This window comes from Panthera tigris, chromosome D1 (assembly GCF_018350195.1).
Source record: "Panthera tigris isolate Pti1 chromosome D1, P.tigris_Pti1_mat1.1, whole genome shotgun sequence".
In the NCBI taxonomy this organism is placed as follows: Eukaryota; Metazoa; Chordata; class Mammalia; order Carnivora; family Felidae; genus Panthera; species Panthera tigris.
The window spans coordinates 18,303,593-18,331,244 of NC_056669.1; the positions used below are offsets into that span (position 1 = coordinate 18,303,593).

The window sequence follows — 27,652 nt, forward strand, 5'->3', positions numbered from 1 at the left end:
TCTGGGAAGAATCGCAAGAATTTGTTCTGTTCAAATTTCATAACTGTGAACATTTTGTTACTGTTCTGTTTTGACTTCATTAAGGATTACCGGGCTGTTGAATTGGGGCCTTTTTTAGTTTTCTTTATATTTCTCTATATGAAAACAAAACACATATTACTAAAACAACAAAATGAAACAAAAACATATTTTCTCTAGCTCACTTTATTGTAAGAATACAGTCCATAATACAACATACAGGTAAGTTAATTGACTGTTTACATTATCATTAAGGCTTCCTGTCAACAGTAGGCTATCAATAAAGTTTCAGGGGAGTCAAAACTTGTAGGCAGATTTTCAACTTTGTGGGATGTTGGTGCCCCTAACCTCTGCGTTGTTCAAAGGTCAGCTGTATCACTCTAACTAAAGGAGTCTTTTTTTTTTTTTTTTAGAGTTTAAAAAAGGTAAGTCAGTATACTGCCCTAGAAACTCGCTGAATGTTTGTTTGTAGGACATTTTTAGAAGTACATTTGCCTGTGTAATTAATATATTTTCAAAAATCTTATCATTAGTGTAAGGTTACCCCAAATCCTTTTTAGCCTTAACCTTTTAAAGAATATTATTATTTGTAACATATATTATTTTTTCCTGCTTGAATTATTATAGTCCAATTTTATCTTTCTAGGATATTCCATACGATATAACATACAGCCAGGGTTGACAGATTGGTTCATACTATACTTACTATGTTAGGAATAGTTACATTTATTGAATGATGTTGTGCCATTAATTTATTCAGCAAACATTAAGTGCCCACTGTGCAGTAGTGAACTATCCCCTGCTTTCATGGAATTTACATCCTATTGGGGAATAGGTAAGGAAGTAAGTTTCTACACTGGGTTCAGTGCTTTACACTGGATCTCATTTATTCCCACCAACAGTCCTGTGAAACAGGTGGGTCCTATTGTCTCTAAGTTACAAATGAGGAAGTGGAGAGTTGGGGAGGGAAAGTAACTTGTCAGACCACACAGCTAGGAAGTGTTGGAACCTGGTTTGAACCTAGCTTTTTTTGACTCTGAAAACAGTCCTATTTCTCATAACGTTTAATCACCACATTTCCTATTTGATGCTTACTACATTTACTGGGCTTTGAACATTTACTTCATACTTGTTTAAGCTCGTTCTTTTTTTCTGGTTGTATTTATAATCTAGTTGTGGTATGTTGGAAGAACCATGGCTCTGATTTTTAAATCCTAGATTGGGTTCTTGTGATGCTGAGACCTTAGTCAAATTATTTAACATTCCTGAGCCTGACTTTCTTCATTTGTTAAAATGAAAATAGTTTATCTTGCAAGTTGTTTTGAGAATTCAGTGAAATAAGCTTTATGAAAAGAGACTAGTACCATGTAGAGGTAATAGTTAAGGTGAGTAATGCTGATTTCCTTTTTTAAAAAAAATCTTCTTTCCTACCAAGTTTCTAGCTAAATCGTTAAATTGATGATCATGTTTCCTCTTTTGTTATGGATGCTTTTTGTTTTTGAGTGTATATAAAGTTTGGTCATCTTCTTTTATCTTATTCTTTTGAGAGAGAGCCAAGTGGGGGAGGGGCAGAGAGAGAGGGACAGAGGAGCTGAAGTGGGCTCTGCCCTGACAGCAGACAGCCCCATGTGGGGCTTGAACTCACAAACCGCGAGATCGTGAAACCACAGGATCATGACCTGAGCTGAAGTCAGACACTCAACCGACTGAGCCACCCAGGTGCCCCCAATTTGGTCATCTTTGAGCCAAATTGAAACTGTTTCTTTAAAAAAAATTTTTTTTTTAATGTTTTATTTATTTTTGAGACATAGAGCATGAGTGGAGGAGGGGCAGAGAGAGAGTGAGACACAGAATCCAAAGCCGGCTCCAGGCTCTGAGCTGTTAGCACAGAGCCTGGCTCGGGGCTTGATCTCATGAACCACAAGATCATGACCTCAGCGGAAGTCAGACGCCCAACTGACTGAGCTGCCCAGGCACCCCAAGTTGAAACTGTTTCTAAGTGACTGTGGTTATGTCAGTTTTGAACACCTGAGCTGTTACCGTGTGTTCTTCAGTAAATCTTTAATTAGCCTTAATATTGTACTGAGGACAAAAGGAAGGAGAAAGTCAAAGAGAATTACGTGACCCAGTCTCAGGTCTCTAGAAACTTGCAGCCTAAAACGTCATCAAAATTATCTTTTCTCCATTTATCAAAGAGAATATCATACAGAACAGAATCAAAAACCTTGCCAAAGGCAACGTGTAAAGTCTTTCTTTTGTACCATTAATTTCCAATTATGTCACTCTTTCATAGAAAGATTAAATTCTTTGCCAAGATTTGTTGAAATTACTTACGCCCCTCTGTAGGTATCGTCACTAACAGGACTCCCTAATGTGAATGGCCTTTTGCCTGGAGCCCCACTCACTTAAGCTTTATGAGCATGATTGCGATTTAAAAACTCTGATTGCTGCCTGATACGCATTTCTTTTTTTCTCCCCAGGTCAGTAAAATTGTGTCAAATGTTCCCCAGTTGGAGTTTCTAAACCTGAGTTCCAACCCTCTGAATTTGTCGGTTTTAGAAAGAACATGTGCTGGGTCCTTCTCTGGGGTTCGCAAACTTGTCCTCAACAACAGCAAAGCTTCTTGGGAGACGGTCCACACGATACTGCAGGAGTTACCCGAGTAAGCTCAGAGAGCATGATGGAGAGGGGGCTGTGTTGCCATCTTTCTTAGTACACAGAATCACTGCTGATCTCCCATCTCAGAAACACTAGAACAGCAGATTGGATGGAGAACGAAGTCAGAAAAATGAAGTACTTAGAAGGAGGGTAATTTAGTAGCATTTTCTTTGGAATACTTGTTTAGTGTTGAGTAGCACCGAGACATAAGATATGTCATCCTTTGGCGAGAAAATATCCCTGAGAAGCACTTATCATTTCTAGATCAACCCACCCTTTCTCCATTTTAATCTTCTGATTACCTGATTTCAGAATTTTGCGTCAGCGCTTTTCTTTGGGACGAAAAAAAAAATCATACGATCTATAAAATATATTAACACTCAGATGATTAAGTGCCTCGCTGGCCCGATGGGAAAATGGAACTCTTTTCGATCATTTAAACAAGAAATTATGCTTTTGTTTGTCAGTTTAGAAATGCTTTCTTACATTTGTTTGTATGTAGCTTTGAATAAACACACGAGTATTCAAAGGAAGCAGCTTAAAGAAATATGTGAAACTGTAGTTTCTTTGTCTAAATATGGAACTTATCAAAGCCTTTTGAGTCTGGTCTCACCCCATTTATTCCATCTGAGTTTCTCACCATCCCTCTAATGAGACTGGTTGCCACTCACTTCACACAGCCCCTGGCGTGGCAGAGAGTGAGCTTGGAGAGCCTGCTTCCCCCTACTGGCCATATGACCGTTGAGAAGCGAATGAACTCCATTTCCTTGTCTGTAAAATGGGTGTAACTGTATCTACCTGGCAGAAATAAAGCACTTGGAACAGGGCCTGGCTCAGGGTAGGAACTTAGTAAATGATAGTTAATATTTCTGTTTCCACACATTGCGTTCACATTGTTTCTGGGATTTTCCTCTTATCTCCTCTCAACTTTTGCAAGTCTGCCCTTCCTTCAAGGCCATGCAGTCTTCCCTGACTATTCTAACTACAATTTCAATTCCACTCCTATGTGAACTGCTATCTTAGAGTGAGTACTGCCTTATTTAGCATTTAGTTATTTAAGCACAAAATTAATTTAGTGGGTTATCATCCTGGGTTATATCATTCTCTGCTGTTTTATGTGTTTTGGGTTCTGTGTCTCCAGCTATATTTTAAGCTTTAGAAAGACATCTTTATGTCTTCCCCGCAATACCTACCAGAGCCTCACACACAGTAGGCACTTATTTATTTATCGAATAGATGAAAGTAGGTGCAAAGTAGAAACATATCTGCTTTCAACAATGAAATTTTTCCTTTTTTCTCTGCAGTTTGGAGGAGCTCTTCCTGTGCCTTAACGACTATGAAACAGTGTCTTGTCCTTCTATTTGCTGTCATTCTCTTAAGCTACTACATATAACAGACAATAACCTCCAAGACTGGACTGAAATACGAAAGTTAGGAGTTATGTTTCCTTCACTGGATACTCTCGTCCTGGCGAACAATCATTTGAATGCTATTGAGGAGCCTGATGATTCACTGGCCCGGTTGTTTCCTAATCTACGATCCATCAGCCTCCATAAATCAGGTGAGGTACATGCAAATTGATCTGAGCTTACACATGAGATCAATGATCGTGTATTTCTTTCAGTCACGGCTCTGCCTCCTTGTAGGATGCGTTTTCAAGAGTGACATGCAGGTGCCGGTTGATTAGCTAAATTTAGGGCGTCCGTGTTCGTAAATGATAAATACCAAGTGGCATAGCATCTTATTAGCTGTTTATGTTTTATATGCTGAAGAGGTCATACCATGAAAGGAGTGAGACAGATTGATGAGTTGGACAGTAAAAGGCAGGGTCAGAGTACAAGGAATGACAAACTAGCCCATTTTGCCTGGATTCAGGTTAAGGAATTTCAACCTACCGTACCCTGTAAGTGCTTACTTTTCTCTTCTAGTATGGTATGGTAGTTACATAGTATTAGATAGGATTGATAGCCAGTTTGCTGCCATTTGATTCTGTGTCTCCCAGAAATGAGTATTTTTAGCCTATTTTTTTTTAACTAATAAATTTTATGTTTTAGAGCAGTTTTAAATTCATAGCAGAATTGAGCAGAAGTACTGAGTTCCCACATACTCTGCACCCCCCCCCCCCCCCCCGCACAACCTCCCCACTCTCAACATTCCAGCACCAAAGTGATACATCTGTTAATCGAGCGTACATTTTCACATCATCACCCAAAGTCCCTATCTCACATGAGGGCTCACTCTTGGTGTTCTGTGCTTGGGACAAACGTGGAATGACATGTATCTGTCACTATAGTATCATACATAAAAGTTTCACTGCCCTAACAATCCACTGGGTTCTGCCTGTTCGTCTCTCCATACGCCCAATCCCTGGCAAACAGCAGAGACCTTTTTACTGTCTCCGTAGTTTTGCCTTTTCCAGAATGTCATATAGTTGGACTCATACAGTATGTGGCCTTTTCAGATAAGCTTCTTTCACTTCATAATACGCTTTAAGTGTCCTCTATATCTTCTCATGGCTTGATAGCTCATTTCTTTTCAGCGCTGAGTAACTTTTTGTGTGGCTCTGCCACAGTTTGTTTATCCATTCACAAGCTGAAGGACATCTTGGTTGCCTCGAAGTTTTGGCACTTATTAATAAAGCCGCTGTAAACCTATGTGTGCGGGGTTTTGTGTGGACAGTAAGTTTTCATTTCATCTGGGTAAATGCCAAGGCGCGCGGTTGCTGGATCATACAGTGAGAATATGTGTAGTTTTATGAGACACTGCCTGCTGCCTTCCAAAGTGGCCGCCCCACTTGGCGTGCCACTGGCCACGAATGAGACTTGCTGTCGCTCCTCATCTTTGTCAGCATTATGTGCTGTGGATGTGTTGGATTTCGGCCATTCTAGGTGTGTGTGGTGGAATCTTGTTTTAATTTGCAATTCTGTAATGACCTATGATGTCGAGCATCTTTTCCTATGCTTATTTGCCATCTTGGGGAGGTGTCTGTCTGGGTCATTTGCTCATTTTTTAGTTCAGGTTGTTTATTTCCTTACTGTTGAGTTTTAAGAGTTCTTTGTGTATTTTGGACAACAATCCTTTATCAGATGTGTTTTTAACCAATCTCTTCTTCCAGTCGGTGACTTTTCTTCTCATTCTCTTGACATTGTCTTTCGGCCCATTTCTTAAAACCTATGTAGCTAAAAACAACTCTAATCTACAATTGAAAAAACACACAGCTTAATTTGCCATGGAAGTCATGCCATGGAAGTGGGAATGAGGTTTTAAAAACCAGTGTTTTGCATAAGGAAGCTGCTTATGACACAACTGAAGGGAAGAGAACAGTGGTGGCTTGGGACAGTATACACCAGAGCCCTCATATATCACTCCTCTGCTTACCCTTGCTTCAGGTTGATGGAGAGAGGAAGGGGCTATGTTGTTCTCTGAAATAGACTGAGCCTGTTATAAAATTGACCACGTTCATTATTACAGGCATATTTTTCCTGGAAGTGCCAACTATTGACTTGGATGATATATTTGCTCACGGGCCATAGGAAGACTTTTCTTTTAGCACTAAGTAATCTTAATTTATTGCATGTTCTCATGACCCAATGGTTCAAGTTGTCTGTTTTTGCTTTTGTTTGTTTTGCTTTTAAAATCTGTTTTCCCTGTCCCCAAAATGAGGGCAGTATGTAAGAAAGATATTATTTATTTTCTGGCTCTATTGAACTTGCCCCATTTTAGAATTTGTTAGGTAAAAATGTGAGTTTGACAGTATTAACTCTGATCAGTAGTTATGTTCTGTGAGTCTGTATCTGGTGAAAACGTTGACCACGTCCCCCTTTTAATGTAATCATGGCATACATCGTGCTTATAGAAACCGGCGGTGACCCTCTTTACAAGGCCATTTGGGTGGACAATCAGTACCTTAGTAGGATGTTGGAGAATGAAGCTCTCTTCTCCTTGACCACTGGGATCATAGGGAGAGGAGCGGCTCTAGGGAAGTTTTTATGGTGTTCGACTGTATTCTGTTCTGTCATTGCATGTAAGAAGATTTTCAGGATCTCTAACTAGTTTACGATCATTTTTAACATTTCAGAAATTAATTGAAGCAGTTTTTTCTATGTTAATCTTTTTTGTGTGCTTTTCTGGATTTACTTAAATGATATATTTCTCAAATCAGGTTTGCAGTCCTGGGAAGACATTGACAAACTAAATTCATTCCCCAAACTTGAAGAAGTGAGATTATTAGGAATTCCTCTTCTGCAGCCCTATACCACCGAGGAGCGGAGGAAATTGGTAATAGCCAGGTCTGTTGTCTGATGACTCTCCTTGCTTCTCTCGGGCCTTGTTTCATTAAAGGGATGGTGCACTAATGAGGGGGAGTGCACCATACGTTTCCCTGTCTCTTGAACAGACAGCACTTGAAGGGGCTGCGTCTGTAGCTCCAAATCCCAGAAGAAAGAGAACACGGTGTGATGAGAAAAATGTGAAAAGTAATTGGCCTGCCAAGAGCACTGAAACGTTCCCTCACAAATCTATTCTATTTTTACACTTTTTAATACTTAACAATATTTGAAGCCCTGTTTTGGATTATGGAGAAAAAGTAGGTATAACAGGGAATGAGTTCTATTTTAGTTGTATTTATTTTCTCTGTTAACATAGTGTCATTTAAAGCGTAAATACCTAAAAATTGGACGGTTTCAGTTCTATGAAACTTAAGAGAGCAGCATCTGTGTTTTCTCCTTGAATATAGATTGACTTAAACATGACTACCACACGGCTGTGTTCTTCCTCTGGCTCCCCTGCCTCTCGTGTCTCCATCTCTGCCTCTCCCAGACTGCTGACATGAGTGTTTATTTTTGTATAAGCCTTTAGCAGCAGTAAGATTTTGGCTGAGATGTGAAGGGCCGTGAAGCTTTCATTTGTTCTCTTTGCGTGCCACACATAGTGGTTTTGAAAGGGGCTTTAAGTTCCCTAAAGAAGAGTGGTTCTTCAAAACGCATGAACATAGGGAAAAAAAAGAGAAGAGAGGGGCCAACCAGAAAGCACTCTTAACTGTAGAGAACACACTGAGGTTTGCTGGAGGTGAAGGTGATGGGTATTAAGGAGGGCACTTGTGGTGAGCACCAGGTATTGTATATAAGTGGGGAATCACCAGATTCTCGTGCAGCTAATATTACATCCATGCTAACTAACTGGAATTTAAATAAAAACTTGAAAAACGAAAAAATTTTAAAAAGCGGAGTATTCTTTAAACAGGATGTTGCTCTTTCTACCCAGCTAACACCTAACAGATCCTTACTGCTTTGTAACATACACGTTAATATCTCACTGAAGAAATACATTTCAGCGTAGTTTCCTTCTAGAAAGAGTAAGTCCTGTAGTAGGCCTTATACTTTACTTCCTTCACGTAATTCTGTTGTAAATATAGTAAATTGATTCCTGTACTGTCTACTCTGTAGACCTCTGCTGTCCAGTATGGTACCATTAGCTATGTGTGACTTTTGAACACTTGAATTATGGCTAGTCTGAATCGAGATGTGCTGTAAGTGTAAAAATATACACGGGATTTCAAATACTTTGTATGAAAAAGAGAACATTAAGTATCCTATTAGTTATTTGTTAGTATTGATCGCAGGTTGAAATGATTAAATCCTGGATATAGTGGGTTAAATAAAAATATATCCTTAAAATTAATTTCACCTGTTGTATTTTTATTTTTTTAAATATGGCTACTAGAGGGGCGCCCAGTGGCTCAGTCAGTTAAGTGTTCGACTCTTGATTTTGGCTCAGGTCATGATCTCACAGTTCATGGGATCAAGCCCCATGTCGGGCTCTGTGCTGACAGCATAGAGCCTACTTGGGATTCTCTCTCTCTCTCACACTCTGACCCTCCCCTCCTCGTGTTCTCTCTCTCTCTCTCTTCTCTGTCTCTTTTCTCTCTTCTCTCTTTCTTGCTCTCTCTGTTTCTCCCAGAAAATAAATGAATATTTTTAAATAAATAAGGCTACTAGAAAATTTAAAATTACATGGCTTGGATTATATTTAAGTTGGACAGTGCTGGCTAGAATCTTATTTTGAAAGGTAAGGTATAATTATAAAAGGTCAGTGTCACATCTAAAAATGAAACTTTAGGGGAACCTGGGTGGCTCAGTTGGTTAAGCATCCAACTCTTGGTTTCAGCTCAGGTCGTGATCTCACAGTTCTCAGTTGGAGCCCCGTGTCAGTCTCTGTGCTGACAGTGCATAGCCTGCTTGGGATTTTCTCTCCCTCTCTGCCCCTTCCCTGCTCACTCTCTCTGTCTCTCTCTCAAAATAAATAAATAAATAAATAAATAAATACATTTTTAACGAGACTTTAGGCATTTTGGGTCCTTTTATTCTATACCACTTTAGTTCATGTAGGTAGTTGTACATAAGCAGAGTTACATCAAACGTGTCCTTTCAAGAGAATAAGACTGGGCCTCAAACCAATGATTTTATTTCGAAAGCTGAATATTCTTAGTATCTTAACATGTCTTTATTTTGGTTTTTACGTACAGATTGCCATCCGTCTCCAAACTTAATGGCAGTGTTGTTACTGATGGTGAGCGAGAAGATTCGGAGAGATTTTTTATCCGTTACTATGTGGATGTTCCACAGGAAGAAGTGCCATTCAGGTAAAAACTACTCATCAGTTTAGCTACATTTTAGCAAGTATTGAGGCAATTTAAGAACTGTTGCTTTAGAGCAAATCTAATAATTTGTTACGTGACCCTTTTAGAGGACTTTGGTGATAGGTTAAAAAAAAAAAAAAAAAGGAAGAAACACAAAGCAAACCCATTTTATCTCGTTTTCCACAGTGTGTTTCTTCTAACCTTGCACTTGTATTAAGAATGGTCGGGTAAGTATTTGACCACTTCCACCCCCATGCTCCATGTCATTGATCCCTGTTTGATTCTCTTCTCCAGGGACACATCTTCACCTCCCCAAAAACTGGTCTCTTCTTTCACATTGACCTGCTTTCAGGATATACTAGGTTCTGCAGTTTGGAAGATTTGGCAAATAGGCATTAGGTTTCGAGAATACGGGGAAAGGACTAGAAAACAGACTCTTAAGGAAATACTAAAGGAATTAGGATGGTTGAGTATGAAGAGAAATGCGGAGGGCTGAATTAGTGATTACCTTTAAGCATACGAAGAGTTACTGTACATAGTTTGAGGAGCAACTACCTTTTTTTTATGTTTGCTTATTAAATAAAAATAAATGAAACTTTGAGTATAGTTGGCACACAATGTCACATTAGTTACAAGTGTGCAACAGAGAGATTCAACAAGTGTGTATGTTGTGCTGCACTCACCACCAGTGTGGCCACCGTCTGGGACCACACAACACGATCGCAATACCATTCATTATATTCTGCGTTCTGTACCTTTCACTCATGGCATCATTGGGAGCCTGTGTCCTCCTGTCCCCTTTGCCCGTTTTGCCCATTCCCCTTCCCCCTTCCTCCGGCAGCCACCAGGTTGTTCTCTGTGTTTACAGGTCAGATTCTGCTTTTTGCTTTGTTTGTTTTGGTTTTTAGATTCCACATGCAAGTGAAATCACATGGCATTTGTCTTTATCTTATTTATTTCACTTAGTTTAATATCCTCTAGGTACATCCATGTTGTCACAAATGGCAAAAAAAATGTCATTCTTTTTTATGGCTGAGTAATATTTCAGCGTGTGTGTGTGCGTGTGTGTGTGTGCGCGTGTGTGTGCGTGTGTGTGTGCGTGTGCACGTGCCACATCTTTATCCACTCATCTATCGATGGACACTTGAGTTGCTTCCGTATCTTGGCTATTGTAAATAATGCTGCAGTGAACATAGAGGTGCACATATCTTTTCAAATTAATGTATTTTTAATTCTTTGGATAAGTACCCAAAAGTGGAATAGCTGTATCATATGGTATTTCGAGTCTTAACTCTCTGAGGGACCTCCATACTGTTTTCCACAATGGCTACACCAATTTATGTTCCCACCATAATGCATGAAGGTTGGGAAGGAGCTACATTTAATACCCTGTAAATGTAAAAGGAAATGTAACAGGTATGATAGAGGTAAACATACAAGGAAAAAATATCCCCAAAACTGGTTTTTAGGTGTTGGCAACTAGAACCACTAAGCAAAAATGTTCTATGCTTTCCTTAATGACCTTAACAAATAACACGAATCACATTAGACAAGCAGGATGCAAGTTAGGACTGAATGGGAGTCTAGTCAGTTGATCTTCTGGTTATAAATTTCTGTGATTCCAATTCATCCTTACTAAATATATCTAATTTTCCCCAGAGTTTTCTATTACTTACAGCTTTGAGGGGGTTAACATTCTATAAGGCTCAACTAGTACTGTATAAAAAGATTCTGTGGTTTTGTTAGTAGTATTTTAAAGCATAAACATTTTAAAAATATGAGACAAATCAAGATTTTTGAAGATTGCCTTTTAAAATTAGCTAAGGACAGCCAAATAGGGAGAAATAAATATTACCGTGCCTTTTAATACAACCTAGAAATAATAGGTTAAGCAGCATGACTTTTTTTTTTTTGTAAAACATGACCTAACATCTATAGTTTTACTTGATTCACTCTAACTTATTAACGGGAGAAGTAAATATTTGGGCTTTGAGCATAAGCCCATCATATAGTTTATTTAATTTCCAGCCCGCTGCAGGAAGTAGCGCACATATAGGCAGTACGTTGTTTTCTGTCTCGATGGCATAATTTTCCTAAAGTGCGTATATACCTCGGCACTAGTCCGCGTTCTTGAATTCGGGTCACGGCCACCATCTTCAACCACAGGAGGAATTTATTGGAAGGATATTGAGAAACTGCGCGAATTGTTAGGCAAGCTGCAGAACCAGGCGTAGACAGGAGCCAGGGGCAGCAAGAGCAGCCAAGGTGTCGCCTGGTGTTTGGCCTCACGTGTCTCTGCTGGCAGCGTCCTCCCCAGTCACCACAGTGCTGGACTTCACCGCCGGACGCTTGCGGTTGTGCAACGGGCTGTGCTGGAAATAATCTCTCGCTGACCTTTGCCTCTGTGTCTGACCAATGGATTGGCTGTGTTTAGGGTACGTGCTCACATTTTGTCTTCAGAGAGATAGGGAGAGGGATTACCTGTTCCACTTTGGCTTCTGCAGTGAGAGGTAGAACCCTGCTTTGCCTGATCTTGGGACTTTTCCCCAAACAGGAGCAATTCAGCAAAAAGAACCTCTATGATAGTCTGCCATTTTGACTGTCCAACATCTATGAGGATACCTTTTCCGCATAGTTCTACATATAAAAAATTATTCTTACCTGTCCTAATGTAGTCCTTGTACAAATGAAAACACATTTCTTTCTCCCTGAAATGAGATAACCTGTTTATTCTAATCCTAAAGACTGTGACCAATTAGCTACTGTAAAAGATTCAAGCTATTTTAATTACCACTCTGGCCTTGCTGCCTGTTTATGGAATTATGCCTCCTTTCCCACTCACTAGTGGTTAAATGTCACTGCTTAGTGTCTTCCACTTTTCTTGAAATTGAAATGAGCAAACTGATGTCAGTGCCTTACTGGTCTGTTAAATATTTTTCACAGGTGTGAGTGTTCTACTCACGAATGTATTTTTCAAGGCCTTGAAAAAGGAAGTGTCTTCTAGGTCCTTTGGTTCATAGATGGAGAATGAGTGAAGGAATAACATGGGTGGCAATAATTTCCATCATTCCTGTGTCCTGAAGTGTTTTATTTTCTCCTTCCACATCATCCCCCAAATTGGTGGCGTCTCAACTTCGTTTAGCATAGACCACCATGAGTCCAATTTCTAATCATCCAACTAGACGAAATTTTAGAACCACTTCCAGCCACTAAAGCTACCTTTTTGAACTCAGAACCTCTGGTACTGTACTTACATCAACAGAATCAGCTAGATCTAACATTGCTTCTCCTTCCTGGGTCAGCACACTCGGAATCTATTCCTGTACTTATTTCCTGCATTTTGTCCACGTAAATGACCGAATTCTTGCAATTCCTTTGATGTTTTTGTAATCAACCCCACAGAGCATGCTGTGATCTGATGGTAGTGGAGCAGAGTGTGTGTGTGTGTGTGTGTGTGTGTGTGTGGAAGGATGAGGCAAATAGGGATTCGTTCACTCTTGCAAGGTAATTCCCTTAGGCAGGGGTTTCTCCCGCCTTCTCAAGCAAGAGAGGAACAGTCTGTTTAAGCCTGCTAGCCAGGGGCCTGAGTGAGGATTAGGGATTCAGGATGTTCCCGAGCCCTCAGAGTCTTCCTATGTACCTCTTCTCCGGGTCATTCTCCTCCCCATCCCCACTCTTTCCGGTCCGTGCTTCAGCTTTCGTAGAACAGTCCCGATATGGATACAGATTTAACTGGCCTGTAATTCAGCAACCTGGGGCATCAAACTGTGTGCATTTGTTTTTAATAGCTACCTCAGCTTTATTGTTGTAAGAGAAAAGACACTTTAAAGTACCTGGGTTTCAGTCTGCTTTGAGCCTAGTTCCTAGGGATTTGACCTTAATATTCTCTTGATTCAGGTTGTCTTATGCCCTTAGAGTAGCAGATGCTCTGCCTCATAGTCTTGAATTCTTCCTACCGTTCACATTGTTTTATTCTTGGCAGCACTCTGTGAATCACCTAGAGCTCTCCATGGGGCCACAAGTGGTCATGAGTTACTTCACTACACCATGTCAAGGCCTTTGCACAATCCCTTCCATGAACACTAAGATGACGTTCGCTGGGCCTGCTAGGCCAAAAACCAATATCAAATTGCCTATAATTACCTGCAGGGCTCTTGCTGGTAATCTCCCTGGTGCCAGTTTCTGAGTGCACACAACAGAAATCAACTCTGGCCAACTTCAGTAGGGTATGAATTTAGTAAAAGAATAATGAATACTATGTAGCTCACAGAATTGACAGGAAGATTAGAAAATAAGGCGTAGGCAGGATTGTTGGAAAGCCAGGCACAGCCAAGATTTCTAGATCTCTCTCTACAGACTCTGGTCACTGGTCAGTCATCAACATGCTGCTAGACTTCATTGCCCCCACACATTTACAGTCATGCCTTTGAATTCTTGATTTTTCTGTATCTGCTATGAATAATCGCTGTTAGACCTTGTGTCTTTGCATTTCCAGTTACAGTTAGGTAAGTTTGTTACCTTCCTGTGTTTTGGCTTTCAGGGAAAGAAGAAAGAGTATTTACTCCTCGTTAGTTTTGTAGTGGAAAATAGTTCCTACTTCTGATCTCTCTGGGGTTTCCCTCAAATCCGATGCTGGACAGCTAAAGTTGACATATATCCACTATAGTACCTGTTCCCTAATAGTTTTTTTGTTTGTGTGTTTGTTTGTTTGTTTTCATAAATCCTCCAGTAGAATGATCTGCTCCGGTAGAGCAAATATTTTTTGAGCCATTGTAATGCGCTAGGAACTGTGTTAGGCAATTAAAAAAGAACTGTAATACCATTCATCCTGATGTCAAGATGGAATGATGGATAAGCATGGAGGAATTTGTATTATAATGCATTTATTATGAATTAAGAATACTGATCTATAAAGGTGTTTACTGTGGCTATCATTTTTTTAATTGTCTTCCAAATTATATGCATAATCTCTCCTTAAAATACCAATGAACAGTGAATAACACAGTGTCTAGGTAGTAAAAGGTGAAAATTTGACTCTGGATAATTCAATAATTCATACAGAACCACATTTGAACTTTAGTTTCCAGGTAGGATGGGTTTTGGAGAAATAAAATCCATTTGACCATGGATTTTTTAAAAACCAGTGCTTAACTTGATTTTCCTATAAATTCTGACTTCTACCAACATCTTTTTCCAATTGTTAGGTTCCCTGAGCTTTTCCTTCTCCTTCCATTAAACAGGTAATACTTGTATTCAACTTAGACGTAAGAAAAGGTAGCCAGTATGTCTTTCAAGGGCATGAATAAAAAGCCATTATGATCAGTTGAATGTCCTTTATGGTAGCAAAGTGATTTTGTGAGTCAGTTGTATTACTCACACACATCTGTTTCCATGTGATTAGTCGTTTTAGCAACAGAAGACTTTATAAAGATGATCCATAAATTTACATATTCTGTTTTTCTCCCTCAGACTACAACACTAGCTCCAGTTACCTGAACGATTTCAATTTTTTTATGATGAACAGAATAAAATGTTTAGAGGACAAAAGGGAGATACACTTAATTAAGAGTTTTGTAATTTCTTACAGATGCTCAGTTATCCTTTTTATTGTTTTCTGTTGATAGGTGGAGCTGGAAGTCTGTCGTTTACTGTAGATGTTCATGGTAATAATGGACTAACACAGAAGAACGAGCAGTTGCTTATATGTTTCATGTGGATTTACTTTGTGAGATAATGGAAGGCAAAAAATTTCTGCTCCTGATTCTTGACCTTTAAACATCATAGTGTTTGCTTTTCCAATCAATGGACACTGTCTTTTGAAGCCTTCATCTGTGCCTTGTCTTTTCGTGGCTTGTGTAACAGTGGTGTGCTATTTCAAAATAAGTTCCGTGTGTGCTGCAGGTGGCTGAAAAGATGTCCTCACTGGGCTGGTTGTATTTCATTTATTGGACTCTCAGATTTTACCAGAGGAACTTCTAGGAAGTAACTCTGGATTCTAGCTGGGTTTCAAAGGGCAGTTAGTTTAACTTATTTACCGAACACTTGCTGTGAACCAAGAGGCTGTGGGCCAGAAGTGGGAGGCAAAGAGACAAAAAAGTACTGTCTGCTCTCAAGAAGCTTGCCATCTGGGCTAAGCTAAAGACGTATCTCCTTTGCTGGCTCCTGTTCATGTTCTCCACCTCTAAAAATAAAGATACCATAGGATTTGGTCCTCGGACTTCTCCTCTTTTGTACTCATCCTTAGGTACTTTTATCCAGTCCTGCGTCTTTACGTGCCTCCTCTATTCTAATAACTGCCAAATTCATTCTCCAGCTCTGATCTGCCCCTGAGTTTCAGCCTAGTATTTCCAAAGGCCTACCTGACATCTCCACCTGAATGTTTAAACCTGTTGTGTCCCAAACCAAACTTCTGATACCCTCCCTTACCTTTCTCTGGCCCCTGCCTCTACTGCCACGTCTGCTCCTCTGCAAGTTTTCCATCGCTCGTTTTTCCAGTTGCCAGGGACAAAACCTCAGAGTTGTCCCTGATTTCCTTCTCCCATACTCCACATCTAGTCGATTAGGTTTTTTTCTTTCAGTACCACTTCCAAAAATATATAGGCAATCTGTCTATTTCTTACCATTCGTTTTAGTTCAAGCTTCCATCGTGTCTTACCTGTATTATTCTAGCACCCTCCTGTATGGTCTCCCTCAATTCACCTTGCCCCTGTGGCTTATTGTCCACATGGGAGCCAGTTTATCAGAACTCAAGTTTATTTAAAAAACAAAAAACGAAAAAGCCTTCCCGTGCTGTTCCTGAAACCCATCAAGCACACTCCCACCTCAGGCCTTTGTACTTTTTCCCTCTGTGGAATGCACAAGGTTAACTGCATGGCTTTCTCTCTTTGGGATACCTTATCAGAGACTCCTCCCTGACCAGCTGATCTCAAACAGTGCGACTCTGTCTCCTGCAATTCTCTTAACCTACTTTTATTTTTCTTATTTAGCAACACCTGACTTGCATTTTTTATACGCTCCTGGCCTCCCCACACTCTACTGTAAGTTCTGTAAAGGCAGGGACTTCTGTTTTGTACCTGGTCCTAACCTCAACGCCTAGGGTGGTGCCTGACAAAACAGCCAAAATAGTTCAGTAAAATGACTGAATCTCCGCATATGCTCAGGGAGCACGAAGCAGGGTTACTCTGCTCTGCTGGAAAAGGTGGTACTTCCTAGACAATGAAGGAGTCAACCTGGTGAAGGGGAGGGGAGAATGTTCCAGACAGAAGGGCAAAAAAGGAAATAACTCCTGATGTGTAGTGATCTGCAGTGGTTTGAAATGCTTCGTGGAAAGTAGCCACAGTAGTCCTGGGCGGGAAGGTAGGAGCCAGGGCAGGGCCTTGAAGACCTTGGTATGCCATGCCAGGACACTAGGACTTTTTTTTGCATGCAGTGGAAAATCATTGAGACATTTCAAGTGGGGAAGTCCTCAGGCAGATTGTGGTTTCTATTTCGAGGGAGAAGCTTAGAGAGAACTAGTTAATAACTGAAACTTTGGTAAAGCAAATGTGCACTGGGGGTGGCTTATGTCCTTATGCAGAGGGGCACGTGAGGACTGAATTCCATTGTGGAATTTGAAATAGTCCTTAGAAAACGCACGGGGAAGTTCTACTTGTTTTCTGATATGTATAGCCCTGATTTATCTAGGGGTATAAGAGTATCATTTTTAGAGAAAAAGAAACCTACACGTTTGTGAATCTGTGCAAGTTAAAGCGTACTATCGTTTTTGCCTCGCCATTTATCAAATGTCTGTCTGCATTGCCTATATTTATCAGTTTTTCCTTTATGTTGTTTGCTTTATCTCCATTTCCTCTGCGTGAATTTAAATTGCTTATTTAGTACTGAACTAATACCGGTCTTCCTCTGTTAAGTTTTAAAGAGAAACAAAAAGAAAACCCATGTAACTTTTCTTTGAGAAATCAACATATCATGTGAACATAAAGGAAAGGAAGCAAAAATAATATAAAAACAAGGAGGGGGACAAAACATAAGAGACTCTTATTAAATACAGAGAACAAACTGAGGGGTGCTGGAGGGATTGTGGGTGGGCGGATGGGCTAAATGGGTAAGAGGCATTAAGGAAGACAACTTGTTGGGATGAGCACTGGGTGTTCTACGTAGGGGATGAGTCACTGGAATCTACTCCTGAAATCATTATTGAACTATGTGCTAACTAACTTGGATGTAAATAATAATAATAATAAAACATCAACATATCATGTGTCTTTTACGGTTCAACTGTTTCTTTGGGGGAGGCGGTTGGTGGTTTTTTGTTTTTTGTTGTTTTTTACGTTTTTATTTTAATCACCTGGTGCTCATCACACATGTGCGCCCTCCTTAATCCCTGTCACCTATTTCACTCCTCCCCACCCCTTCCATCTGGTAACGATCAGTTTTGTTCTCTTTAGGTAAGAGTCTGTTTATTGGTTTGTGTCTCTCTTTTTTCCCCTTTGCTCCTTTGTTTTGTTTCTTAAATTCCACATTTGAATGAAATCATACAGTATTTGTCTTTCTCTGACTTATTTCACTTAGCATTATACTGTCTAGCTCCATGCATGTCATTGCAATTAGCAAAATTTCATTCTTTTTTGTGGCTGAATAATATTCTTTTGTATGTATATACCACATCTTTTTTACCCTTCATCAGTCACTGGACATTTGGGCTGCTTCTGTATCTTGGCTATTGTAAATAATGCTGCTGTGAACATAGGAGTGTATGTGTCCCTTTGCTACAGTATTTTTGATTAGTATTTTTGTATTCTTTGGGTAGATACCAGTAGTGTGATTGCTGGATCGTAGGGCACTTCTGTTTTTCACTTTCTGAGGAACCTCCCTATGTTTTCCAGAGTATCTGCACTAGTTTGCATTCCCACCGGCAGTATACCCAAGGTTCCTTTTTCTCCAGATCCTTGCCCAAACCTGTTGTTTCTTCTGGTTTGGAGTTTAGCCATTCTGACAGGTGTGAGGTGTTGTCTCATTGTAGTTTTGATTTGTATTTTTCTGACAATAAGTGATGATGAGCACCTTTTCATGTGTCTGTTGGGCATCTGGATGTCTTCTTTGGAGAAATGTCTGTTCGTGCCTTCTGCCCATTTTTAACTGGATTATTTGCTCTTTGGGTGATGCATTTTAGAAGTTCTTTATATATTTTGGAACTAATCCTTTGTCGGATATGTCATTTGCAAATATCTTCTCCTACTCAGTAGGTTGTCTTTTAGTTTTGTTGACTGTTTCCTTCACTGTACAGAAGCTTTTTATTTTAATGTAGTCCCAGTAGTTTATTTTTGCTTTTGTTTCCCTTGCCTCAGGGGACCTATCTACTGCTGATGTCACAGACATACTGCCTGTGCTCTCTTCAAGGATTTTTATGGTTTCAGGTCTCACATTGAGGTCTTTCATCCATTTTGAATTTATTTTTGTGTCTGGTGTAAGAAAGTGGTCCAGTTTCATTCTTTTGCATGTTGCTGTCCAGTTTTCTCAACGTCATTTGTTGAAGATGTTTCTTTTTGTTTTTGATGATAGCGGGGAGGAAGTACATTCACTGATTTGGGGGATCTCTTTTTTTCAGGCTTTGAATTTTGTTCTTCATGAAGAGTTAGAAGAGGCATAGCTCCAGTGAACAATTATTTGCTGGGAAGAGACACTGTTGTCAGAGAGAACAGCAAAGCCAGAAATAGGTTTTCTTAAAGGCTTTGCTTCAGTTTTACTCTCCTTCGATACCTCACTTTCTGTTTGTCCTAAGGGGTCCCTAAACTATGCCCCGGGAAGTCCTTAATTATGTCAAGGATTATATTAGGCATTCCTCAAATGCTTATTGGCTTGTCATTAGTGGCATGCTTTTTAAAATATGGAGAGTATGTTTTTTTCCTCCTTAAGACTAATGGCTTTTCTAAATACAGCTGATTGTATCTTCACGTTATCGTGAGAGCAGGGCAGCAGCTTGTATTCAGACGCCACCTCAGTGAAGGCTTGCTTTGTCTTGGATGCTGGAGAAATCCTAGTGTGCTGCATCTGTTACCTCATATTCCTTCCAGACAGAGGACCTGCTGTTGTGAAGGAACATTCCTACATTGGACAGGAGTCTCTTGGGCTTCTCCATATTGCCAGGCTCCATCATCCTCTGACAAGGGCCGTGACACAGCACTCCTCCCATTCAGCTTCCAGTCTGATGAGAAACAAAAGGGGCTTTCTCCTTGGCGCACCACGGAGAGCCCCTGAAATGGTAGCTTTCCCTGTCGCTCACAGCCTTTGTCATTCCAATTACCTTGGGCTTGATTTTGACTTCTTGCCACTTTCCCAGCCCAGCAGAAGATAGGCTACCTTCCCCATCTTGATTGGAGTTATATATGAGAATTTGCATATACCTGCAAAGGAAAGAGAGAATGAGAATCGGCCCGCCCACATCATGGTCTTGGGGGAAATGATCTTTGGCGTCTCGACTTTTGTTTTGGCCAGGGCAGGGGCCAGTTTTGATCTTTGTTTTGCTTCTGTTTGCTTTTTAGGATTAAAAAAAAAATACTGAGAACAATAAAATAAAATACTCATGTTCACGTTATTCAGAACTGGTGATTACTAATATTTTACTATTCACTGCCAGTTTATTTTTTAAATTGAAAGTAACAGTATCACAGGTGAAATTAGAGGAGGTTTTTGCCCCTGCTCTCAGTCCTGTTTATGCCAAGAAGTAATCCCTGGCAAGAATTTGATGTGTATCCCTTCTGTCTACTTACTATATTGTATATATCCACAAAAATATAAAATGGGATTTTATAACTGTGTTAATATGCACTGCAGTTTCTTCTCTCCGTCTATAACTTTTCAGTCTCCTCTTTTCACTTTGTATTTTGTTGAAAAGAAGTTTCAAAAGTTTACCATTAAATGTGTCAGTCTTTCACTCTGTGGTTTATTCTTACTCCATCTTTTCTAACAGAATCTTTTCTTTTCCAGAGATCACTTAAGATAATCTCCTGGCTTTTTTTCGAAATGTGTTTTCACATTTGTGTCTTTGATCCACCCGGAATCTGTTTTTGCAGATGGTGTCAAATAGAGATGTGAGGGTTTGCTTTTTTCCCCATATGGATAATTGGTGTTCACCACTGATCTTTAATGCCGCCACTGTCATATATCTCATTTTTTATATGCATGCGTGGTTCTGCCTCCACCCTGGTCTTTTCCACTGGTGTATGTGTCCTTTCCTATACCGTTACAAAATCATGAAATCACATTGCAAAGTCTGAATTCCCATTAAGGGCAGGTCTCTACACCTAATTGTTTCTCAGATTACCTTTGAGATTGTAGCCTCATTTCCCTAGTAAATTTTAGGGTTGACTTACCAAGAACCACAAAAATCCTGCTGCAGTTTGGATTCTGATTGTAGTGAATTCACTGACTAATTTGGGAGAATTGACAGCTTGATACTATTTTGTCTTCTCATCTGTGAACATAGGAGATCTTCCCATTTAATTCAGAGCATCTTTTATGTCCTTCAGCATTGTTTCTAATTCTCTCTCAAAGGCCTCGTGCATATTTGTTCAGTTCTGTTTCTAGGCGTCTTATGCATTTTGTTGCTATTTTAAATGAAATCATTTTTTCTGTTACTGCTTTCTAATTGCCTATTGTTGGTGTAGAAGAATGCTGTGTATTTGTGTGTGCTGGTCATGTAGCCATCGGTCTCGCTGTCGTATAAGATAGTTAATCTCTACTTTCTTCTGGGTTTCTGGGTAGACAGTCCTGCAGTATAGTATTATCAGTAAAAGAGGGCATCGTCATCTTGTTTCTCACTGTTTCTCACTTTGCTTCCAAAGTTTCGGTGTGAAGTATTTTGATATGAAATAATGACTTTTGCTGTCGGTTTTTCATAGTTGTTTTTCACATCAGGTCGAGGTACTTACTGCCTCTGTTTTTCTAAGAGCTTCTTTTAATATGAACAACTATTGTTTTTTTACAGAATGTTCTTTCTGTAGTGAGGTGAACATGTTTTGATAATCTGAATTTTAGTGATGCATTTTTCAGATAGTGAACCATCTTTGCATTCCTGGAATATTCAACCTGGTTGTAAAATATTAAGTGTTCTTTTACAACACTGCAGAATCTAATTTTATGATTTTATTTAGGATGTTTCCATCCATTTTCATATTTAAATATTTGGTATTGGTTTGTAATGTTCTTTTCTACTGTTCTTTTCTGGTTTTGTTATTGAAGGTTATATTATTAGCTTCATAAAATGAATTGGATTGGTAATTTTATATTTTTCTATTAAAGTAACTTTTTCATTTAGTTTTAACTTTTTATAGTCATTCATAATATTCTTAGGATTTGGGAATAGGTGTTTATGTTTTTAAATTATTTTATTCTATTTAATTCTCACTTGGACTGGGTGATGCTTCCACATGGAACCCAACTGAAAATTTCTGAAACCATATAGACCATAAACCAAGTCTTCCCACTTTTTTTAAAAAATGTTTATTTATTTATTTATTTTGAGAGAGAGAGAGAGAGAGGGAGAGAGAGCGAGAGAGAGAGCGCACGCACATGAGCAGGGGAGGGAAAGAGAGAATCCCAAGCGGGCTCCGTGCTGTTGACACAGAGCCTGATGCGGGGCTCAATTCCACAAATTGTGAGATCATGACCTGAGGCAAAATCAAGAGTCACATGCTTAACCGACTGAGGTACCCCTCTTCCCACTTTTATCCTTAGCAGCAGCTATTCAGATATGTGGTCCCCAGGTGACTACTAACACTGTTTTCTTGTTACAGTTACATTGCTGTTTAGTGCATAATTTTTGTACATAGCCTTGCTTTTTCTTACTTAACAGATCTTCAACAACATTCTATAATGCCCTTATTACATATTTGTACACACACACATACACACACACACACCCTCTATATAGTTGATCTTTTGTGATCGAAGAAAAGTGCTGCATTAATAGTCATCTCCTTTTCATTCTGAATGTTTATTTCTGCCTTTCTCTCTCTTTTTTTAATTGGTCCTACTGAATGATTATATTTTTAGTAGTATCCTTTGTTTAAAGTTAGGTTTATTGAGGTATAATTGACAGAGTAAGTTCTATTTTTAAGTGTACATTTCTGAGTTTTGACAAAACTACAGTTATGTAACTACCAACACAGTCAGAACATACAACTGTTCTATCGCCCAAAAAAGTCTTTCCCTGACCTCATCCTCTGGCGTCCACTGATCTGTTTTCTGACCCTATAGTTTTCACTTTTCCAGAATGTCACATAAATAGAATCACATAGTATGTGACCTTTTCTTTCAACTGAAATTTTTATTGAGATAATTGTAGATTTACATGTAGTTGTAAAAAATAGTACAGGGGCGCCTGGGTGGCTCAGCCAATTAAGCATCTGACATCAGCTCAGGTCATGATCTCACAGCCCGGGAGTTCGAGCCCAGTGGTGGGCTTTGTGCTGACAGCTCAGAGCCTGGAGCCTGCTTCAGATTCTGTGTCTACCTCGCTCTCTGCCCCTCCCCAGCTTGTGCTCTCTCTCTCTGTCAAAAATGAATAAACATTAAGAAAAAATTAAAAAAATATATACAGCCAGGTCCCATGTACCCTTTATCTATTTACTCCCAATAGTAAAATTTTGCAGAATTGTAGTACAGTATCACAACCAGGATTTTAGCGTTGATACAGTTCACTGATTTTATTCAGGTTTCTCCAGTTTTACTTGTACATGTGTCTGTGTGTCTGTGTGTATTTTAGTTCTCTACGTTTTATTGCATGTGTAAGTTTATGTATCCACTGCCACTGTCAAGATGAACAGTTCCATCACCAATGACCTTTCACATTGCCTTTTTATAACCACACTCTACTCCCTGCCAGCTCCCCTATTCCCATCTCTGTCCCTTAGCAACCACTAATCTTATCTTCATTTATAAAATTTTGCCATCTCAAAAATGTTAGAAAAATAGAACCATACAGTATATAACCTTTTGGGATTTTTTTTTTTTTCACTTAGCTTAATTCCCTGGAGAGTCATCTAAATTGTTACACGTATCAGTACTTTGTGCCCTTTTTATTGCTACGTAGTACTCTTTTATTCTTTTTAATTAATACCTACTCAAAGCGTCACCGATCCGTCTATTTTTACTAACCTCTTTTTTTTTTTTAAGTTTATTTATTTTGAGAGAGAGAGTGTGTGTGCGAGTTGGGGAGGGGCAGAGAGAAGGGGAGATCGAGAATCCCAAGCAGGCTCTGCACTGTCAGCGCAGACCCTGTCTCAGAGCTCTATCTCGCAAACTGTGAGATGGTGACCTGAGCCAAAACTAAGAGTCAGACACTTAACCAACTGAGCCACCCAGGGGCCCCTGCTTTGTAGTAGTCTATGCTATATATGTACTAAAGTTTATTTAACCCTTCATTTATTGAAGAACATCTGGATTGATTCCAGTTTGGGGTTATTACAAATAATATATGAATATTCTTGTATAGGTTTTTTTATGAACATAAGTATTCATTCCTTCGGATAAATGCCAAGGAGTGCAATTGCCGAACAGCACGGTAGTTGCATATATAGTTGTTTTGTTTTTTTTTAACTTGTTTTATTCTTTATTTTTTTAAATTTACATCCATAGTTTTATAAGGAGCTACCATACTGTTTTCTAGAATAACTGTATCATTTTACATTCCCACCAGCAATAAATGGGTGATCAAATTTCTCTGCAGCATTTTCTTGCTGGCATTTGATGTTGTCACTTTTTTCATATTTTAGCCATTCTGGTCAGTGCATAATATCTCCTGATGGCTGATGACTTAATCCCCTGGAATTCGCTGATGGCTAAAGATCTTGAATACTTTTCATGTGCTTATTTGCCATCTGTAAAGCCTCCAGTGACATATCTCTGTGGTTTTTGCCCAATTTTTGATTGGATTGTTTCTTTCCTTACTGTTGAGTTTGAGAGCTATTTATATGCTTGAGATACTACTTTGTTAGATATGTGGTTTGCAAATTTTTTCTATTAGTATGTAGCTTTGTCTTTTTGTTTTTTTCCTGTGAGCTTTCATAGCACAAAAATTTTTAATTTTGATGAGACCCAATTTACCAGTTTTTCCTTTTATGAATTGTGCTGTTAGTGTTAATAACTCTGCCTAGGCATAGATATTGAAGTTTTTCTTGTTTTTTCCTAAAAGTTTTATCGTTTTACATTGTACATTCGAATCTGTCATCCATTTCGAGTTAATTTCAGTGCAAGGTGGGAAGTTTAAGCTGAGGCTCTTTTTTTTTTTTTTTTTTTTTTTACCTCTAGTTGTCCAGTTTTCTAGCACTATTTGTTGAAAAGGCTGCTTGACCCACTGCATTGTTTTGCAGGTTTTTAAAAAAAATCGTGAGAGTGTGTTTGTGTGGGTATATATCTGGGTTTTCTGTTCTGTTCCACTGATTTATGTCTCTTATTATTCCACAGGTACCACACTGTCTTGTAGCTGTATAATTAGCTTTCATATCATATAGAATGATTCTTCCCACTTTATTCTTCAAGAGTATTTTAGTTATTCTAGGACCTTTGCCTTTCTGTATAAATTTTAGACTAAGTTTGTCTCTGTCTACAAAAAATCTTGCTGAGATTTTGATGGGAATTTTATTAAACCTGTAGATCAGTTTGGGGAAGATTGACACGTTTACTATATCGGATCTTCCAATGCATGAACACAGTATGTCTCTTCATTTATTTAGGGCTTTTTAATTTCTTCCATTGGCATTTTATAATTTTCAACATACAAGACTTACAAATCTTTTGTTAGATTTACACCTGAGTATTTCATGTCATTTGCAAATATAAAAATTTTATTTATGCCTTTCCAATCTGTATGACCTTTTTCTTTTTCTTGCCTTATTGCAGTGGCTAGAACTTCCAGTACTGTGTTGCATACGAGTGGTAAGAGTGGACATCCTTGCTTTGATCCCAATCTTAGGGAAAAGCATTCAGTCTTTTACCACTAAGTACAATGTTAGCTATGGGATTTTTCATAGATGCTCTTTATCAAGTTGAAGTAGTTTCCCTCTATTTCTAACATGCTGAAAGTTTTTATCATAAATGGATATCAGTTCTTTTCAAATGCTGTTTCTGTGTCAATCTGATTTCTCTTGGTCAGCTTATTGATATGAGAGCTATATTGATTGATTTTCAAATGTTGAACTGGCACTAGATATCTAGAATAAATTCCTCTTTATCATAGTGTATGTTTCTTTTTTTACATTTTTGGATTCGGTTTGCTAATACTTTGTTGAGGATTTTTGTGTTTAAGGTCATAAGAGATATTAGTATGTAGTATGCTTCTTTTAAAAAAATGTATTTTATGTGCTTTTGGTATCAGGGTAACACTGGCTTCATAAAATGAGTTGGTAAGTGTTCCCTTCTCTTCTGTTTTCTGGAAAAGTTGTGTACAATTGGTGTTAACGTTTTTTGTCATTTAAAAATTTTTTTAAATTTTCACTGTAGTAAAATACATATAACAAAATTTGCCATCTTAACTATTTTTTTAATTGTGGTAAAATGTACATAACGTAAAATTTACTACCTTAACCACTTTAAAGTGCAGTTTGGTTGTGTTAAATACATTTCTATTGTTGTACAGCAAATCTCCAGAACATTTTTCAACTTGTAAAACTGAAACTCTATACCCATTAAACATCATCTTCTCATTACCCACTCCTTCTAACCCCTTGCAGTCACCTGTCAATTACTATTCTTTCTGTCCCTATGAATTTGACTATTCTAGATACCTTCTATAAATGAAATCATACAGTATGTTTTTTGTGACTGACTTATTTCACTTAGCCTAATGTCCTCAAGGTTCATCCATGTTGTAGCATGTGACAGGATTTCCTTTTTTTTTTTAAGGCTGTATAATATTTTATTGTATGTATATACACATTTTGTTTAACCTTTCATCCATCAATAGACATTTGAGTTGCTTCTACCTCATGGCTATTATGAATCATGCTGCTGTGAATATGGATGTGCAGATTTCTCTTTAACACCCAGCTTTATCATTCTTTGAATCCCAGAAATTGGATTGCTGGATCCTATGGTAAACCTCTTTTTAAATTTTTGAAGAACCACCATACTGTTTATTTTCATAGTGATTGTATCATTTTACAGTGACACCAACAGTACACATCAGTTCCAATTTCTCCACTGACCAACACTGATTATTTTGTGTATATGTGTGTAGGTTTGTTTTTTTGTTTTTTTGGGTTTTTTTTTGGAAATAGCCATCCTCATGGGTGTGAGGTGGTGTTTCACTGTTGTTTTGATTTGCATTTCTTTAATTACTAGTGATGTTGAACATCTTTTCATATGCTCGTTGGCCATTTGTATGCCATCTTTGGAAAAATGTCTATTCAAGTCCTTTGCCTATTTTTAAATCAGTTTTCTTTCTTATTTTTTGTTATTGAGCTGAAGGAATTCTTTATATATTTTGGATATTAACCCCTTGTCAGATATATGATTTGCAAATATCTTCTCCAATTATGTAAGTTAGCTTTTTCTCTGCTCATTGTATCCCTTGATGCACACAAGTTTTTAAGTTTGAAGTAATCCCATTTGTCTATTTTTGCTTTTGTTGCCTGTACTTTTGGTATAATATCCAAGAAATCATTGCCAAATCCAATGTCAGTGAGACTTTTCCCCTATGTTTTCTTCTAGCAGTTTTATAGTTTTGGGTTGTACATTTAGGTCTTTGATACATTTTGACTTAATTTTTGTTTGTAGTTAAGATGAGGATCCACTCTAACTTTTTTGCATGTGGGTATTCGATTTTCCCAGCACTGTTTGTCCTTTATGTATTGAGTGGTCTTGACAGCTTTATTGGAGATCATTTGACCACATACATGTTGTTTTATTTCTGGCCTGTTTATTCTCTTGCATTGGTCTATATGTCTGTCTTTATGCCAGTAACAAACTGTTTTGATTACTGTAGCTTTGTAATATTTTGAAGTAAGGAAGTGTGAGTCCTCCAAGTTCATTCTTCCTTTTCAAAATTATTTTGGCTATTCAGGGTCCTTTGATATTCCATATGAATTTGAGGATGATTTTTTTCTTTTTCTGCAAAAAAAAAAAATGCTATTGGAATTTTGATGGAGATTGCATTGAATCTGTATATTACCTTGATTAGTATAACATCTTAATAATATTAAATATTTTAATCTGTGAACATGGAATTTTCCCCATTTATTTGTATTTATTTCAGCAATGTTTTGTAGTTTTCAGTGTTATTTTCCTTTTTTTTCCTTTAAATATTTTTCTCTTTTTTTAATGTTTATTGATTTTTTAGAGAGC

The 27,652-nt window shown here is 38.4% G+C and overlaps 1 protein-coding gene across 2 annotated transcripts in view; it reads left to right on the forward strand.

Annotated features, from left to right (window-relative positions):
* The window catches only part of LOC102958854 (tubulin-specific chaperone cofactor E-like protein), a 161,043-nt gene that overhangs the window by 33,695 nt on the left and 99,696 nt on the right, over positions 1–27,652 (forward strand). For both annotated transcript variants that reach the window (XM_042957902.1, XM_042957904.1), the window contains exons 5-8: positions 2,499–2,680; positions 3,981–4,237; positions 6,839–6,965; positions 9,200–9,316. In XM_042957902.1, the coding sequence (XP_042813836.1) occupies positions 2,499–2,680; positions 3,981–4,237; positions 6,839–6,965; positions 9,200–9,316 (683 nt within the window). The remainder of the gene's footprint in view (positions 1–2,498; positions 2,681–3,980; positions 4,238–6,838; positions 6,966–9,199; positions 9,317–27,652) is intronic.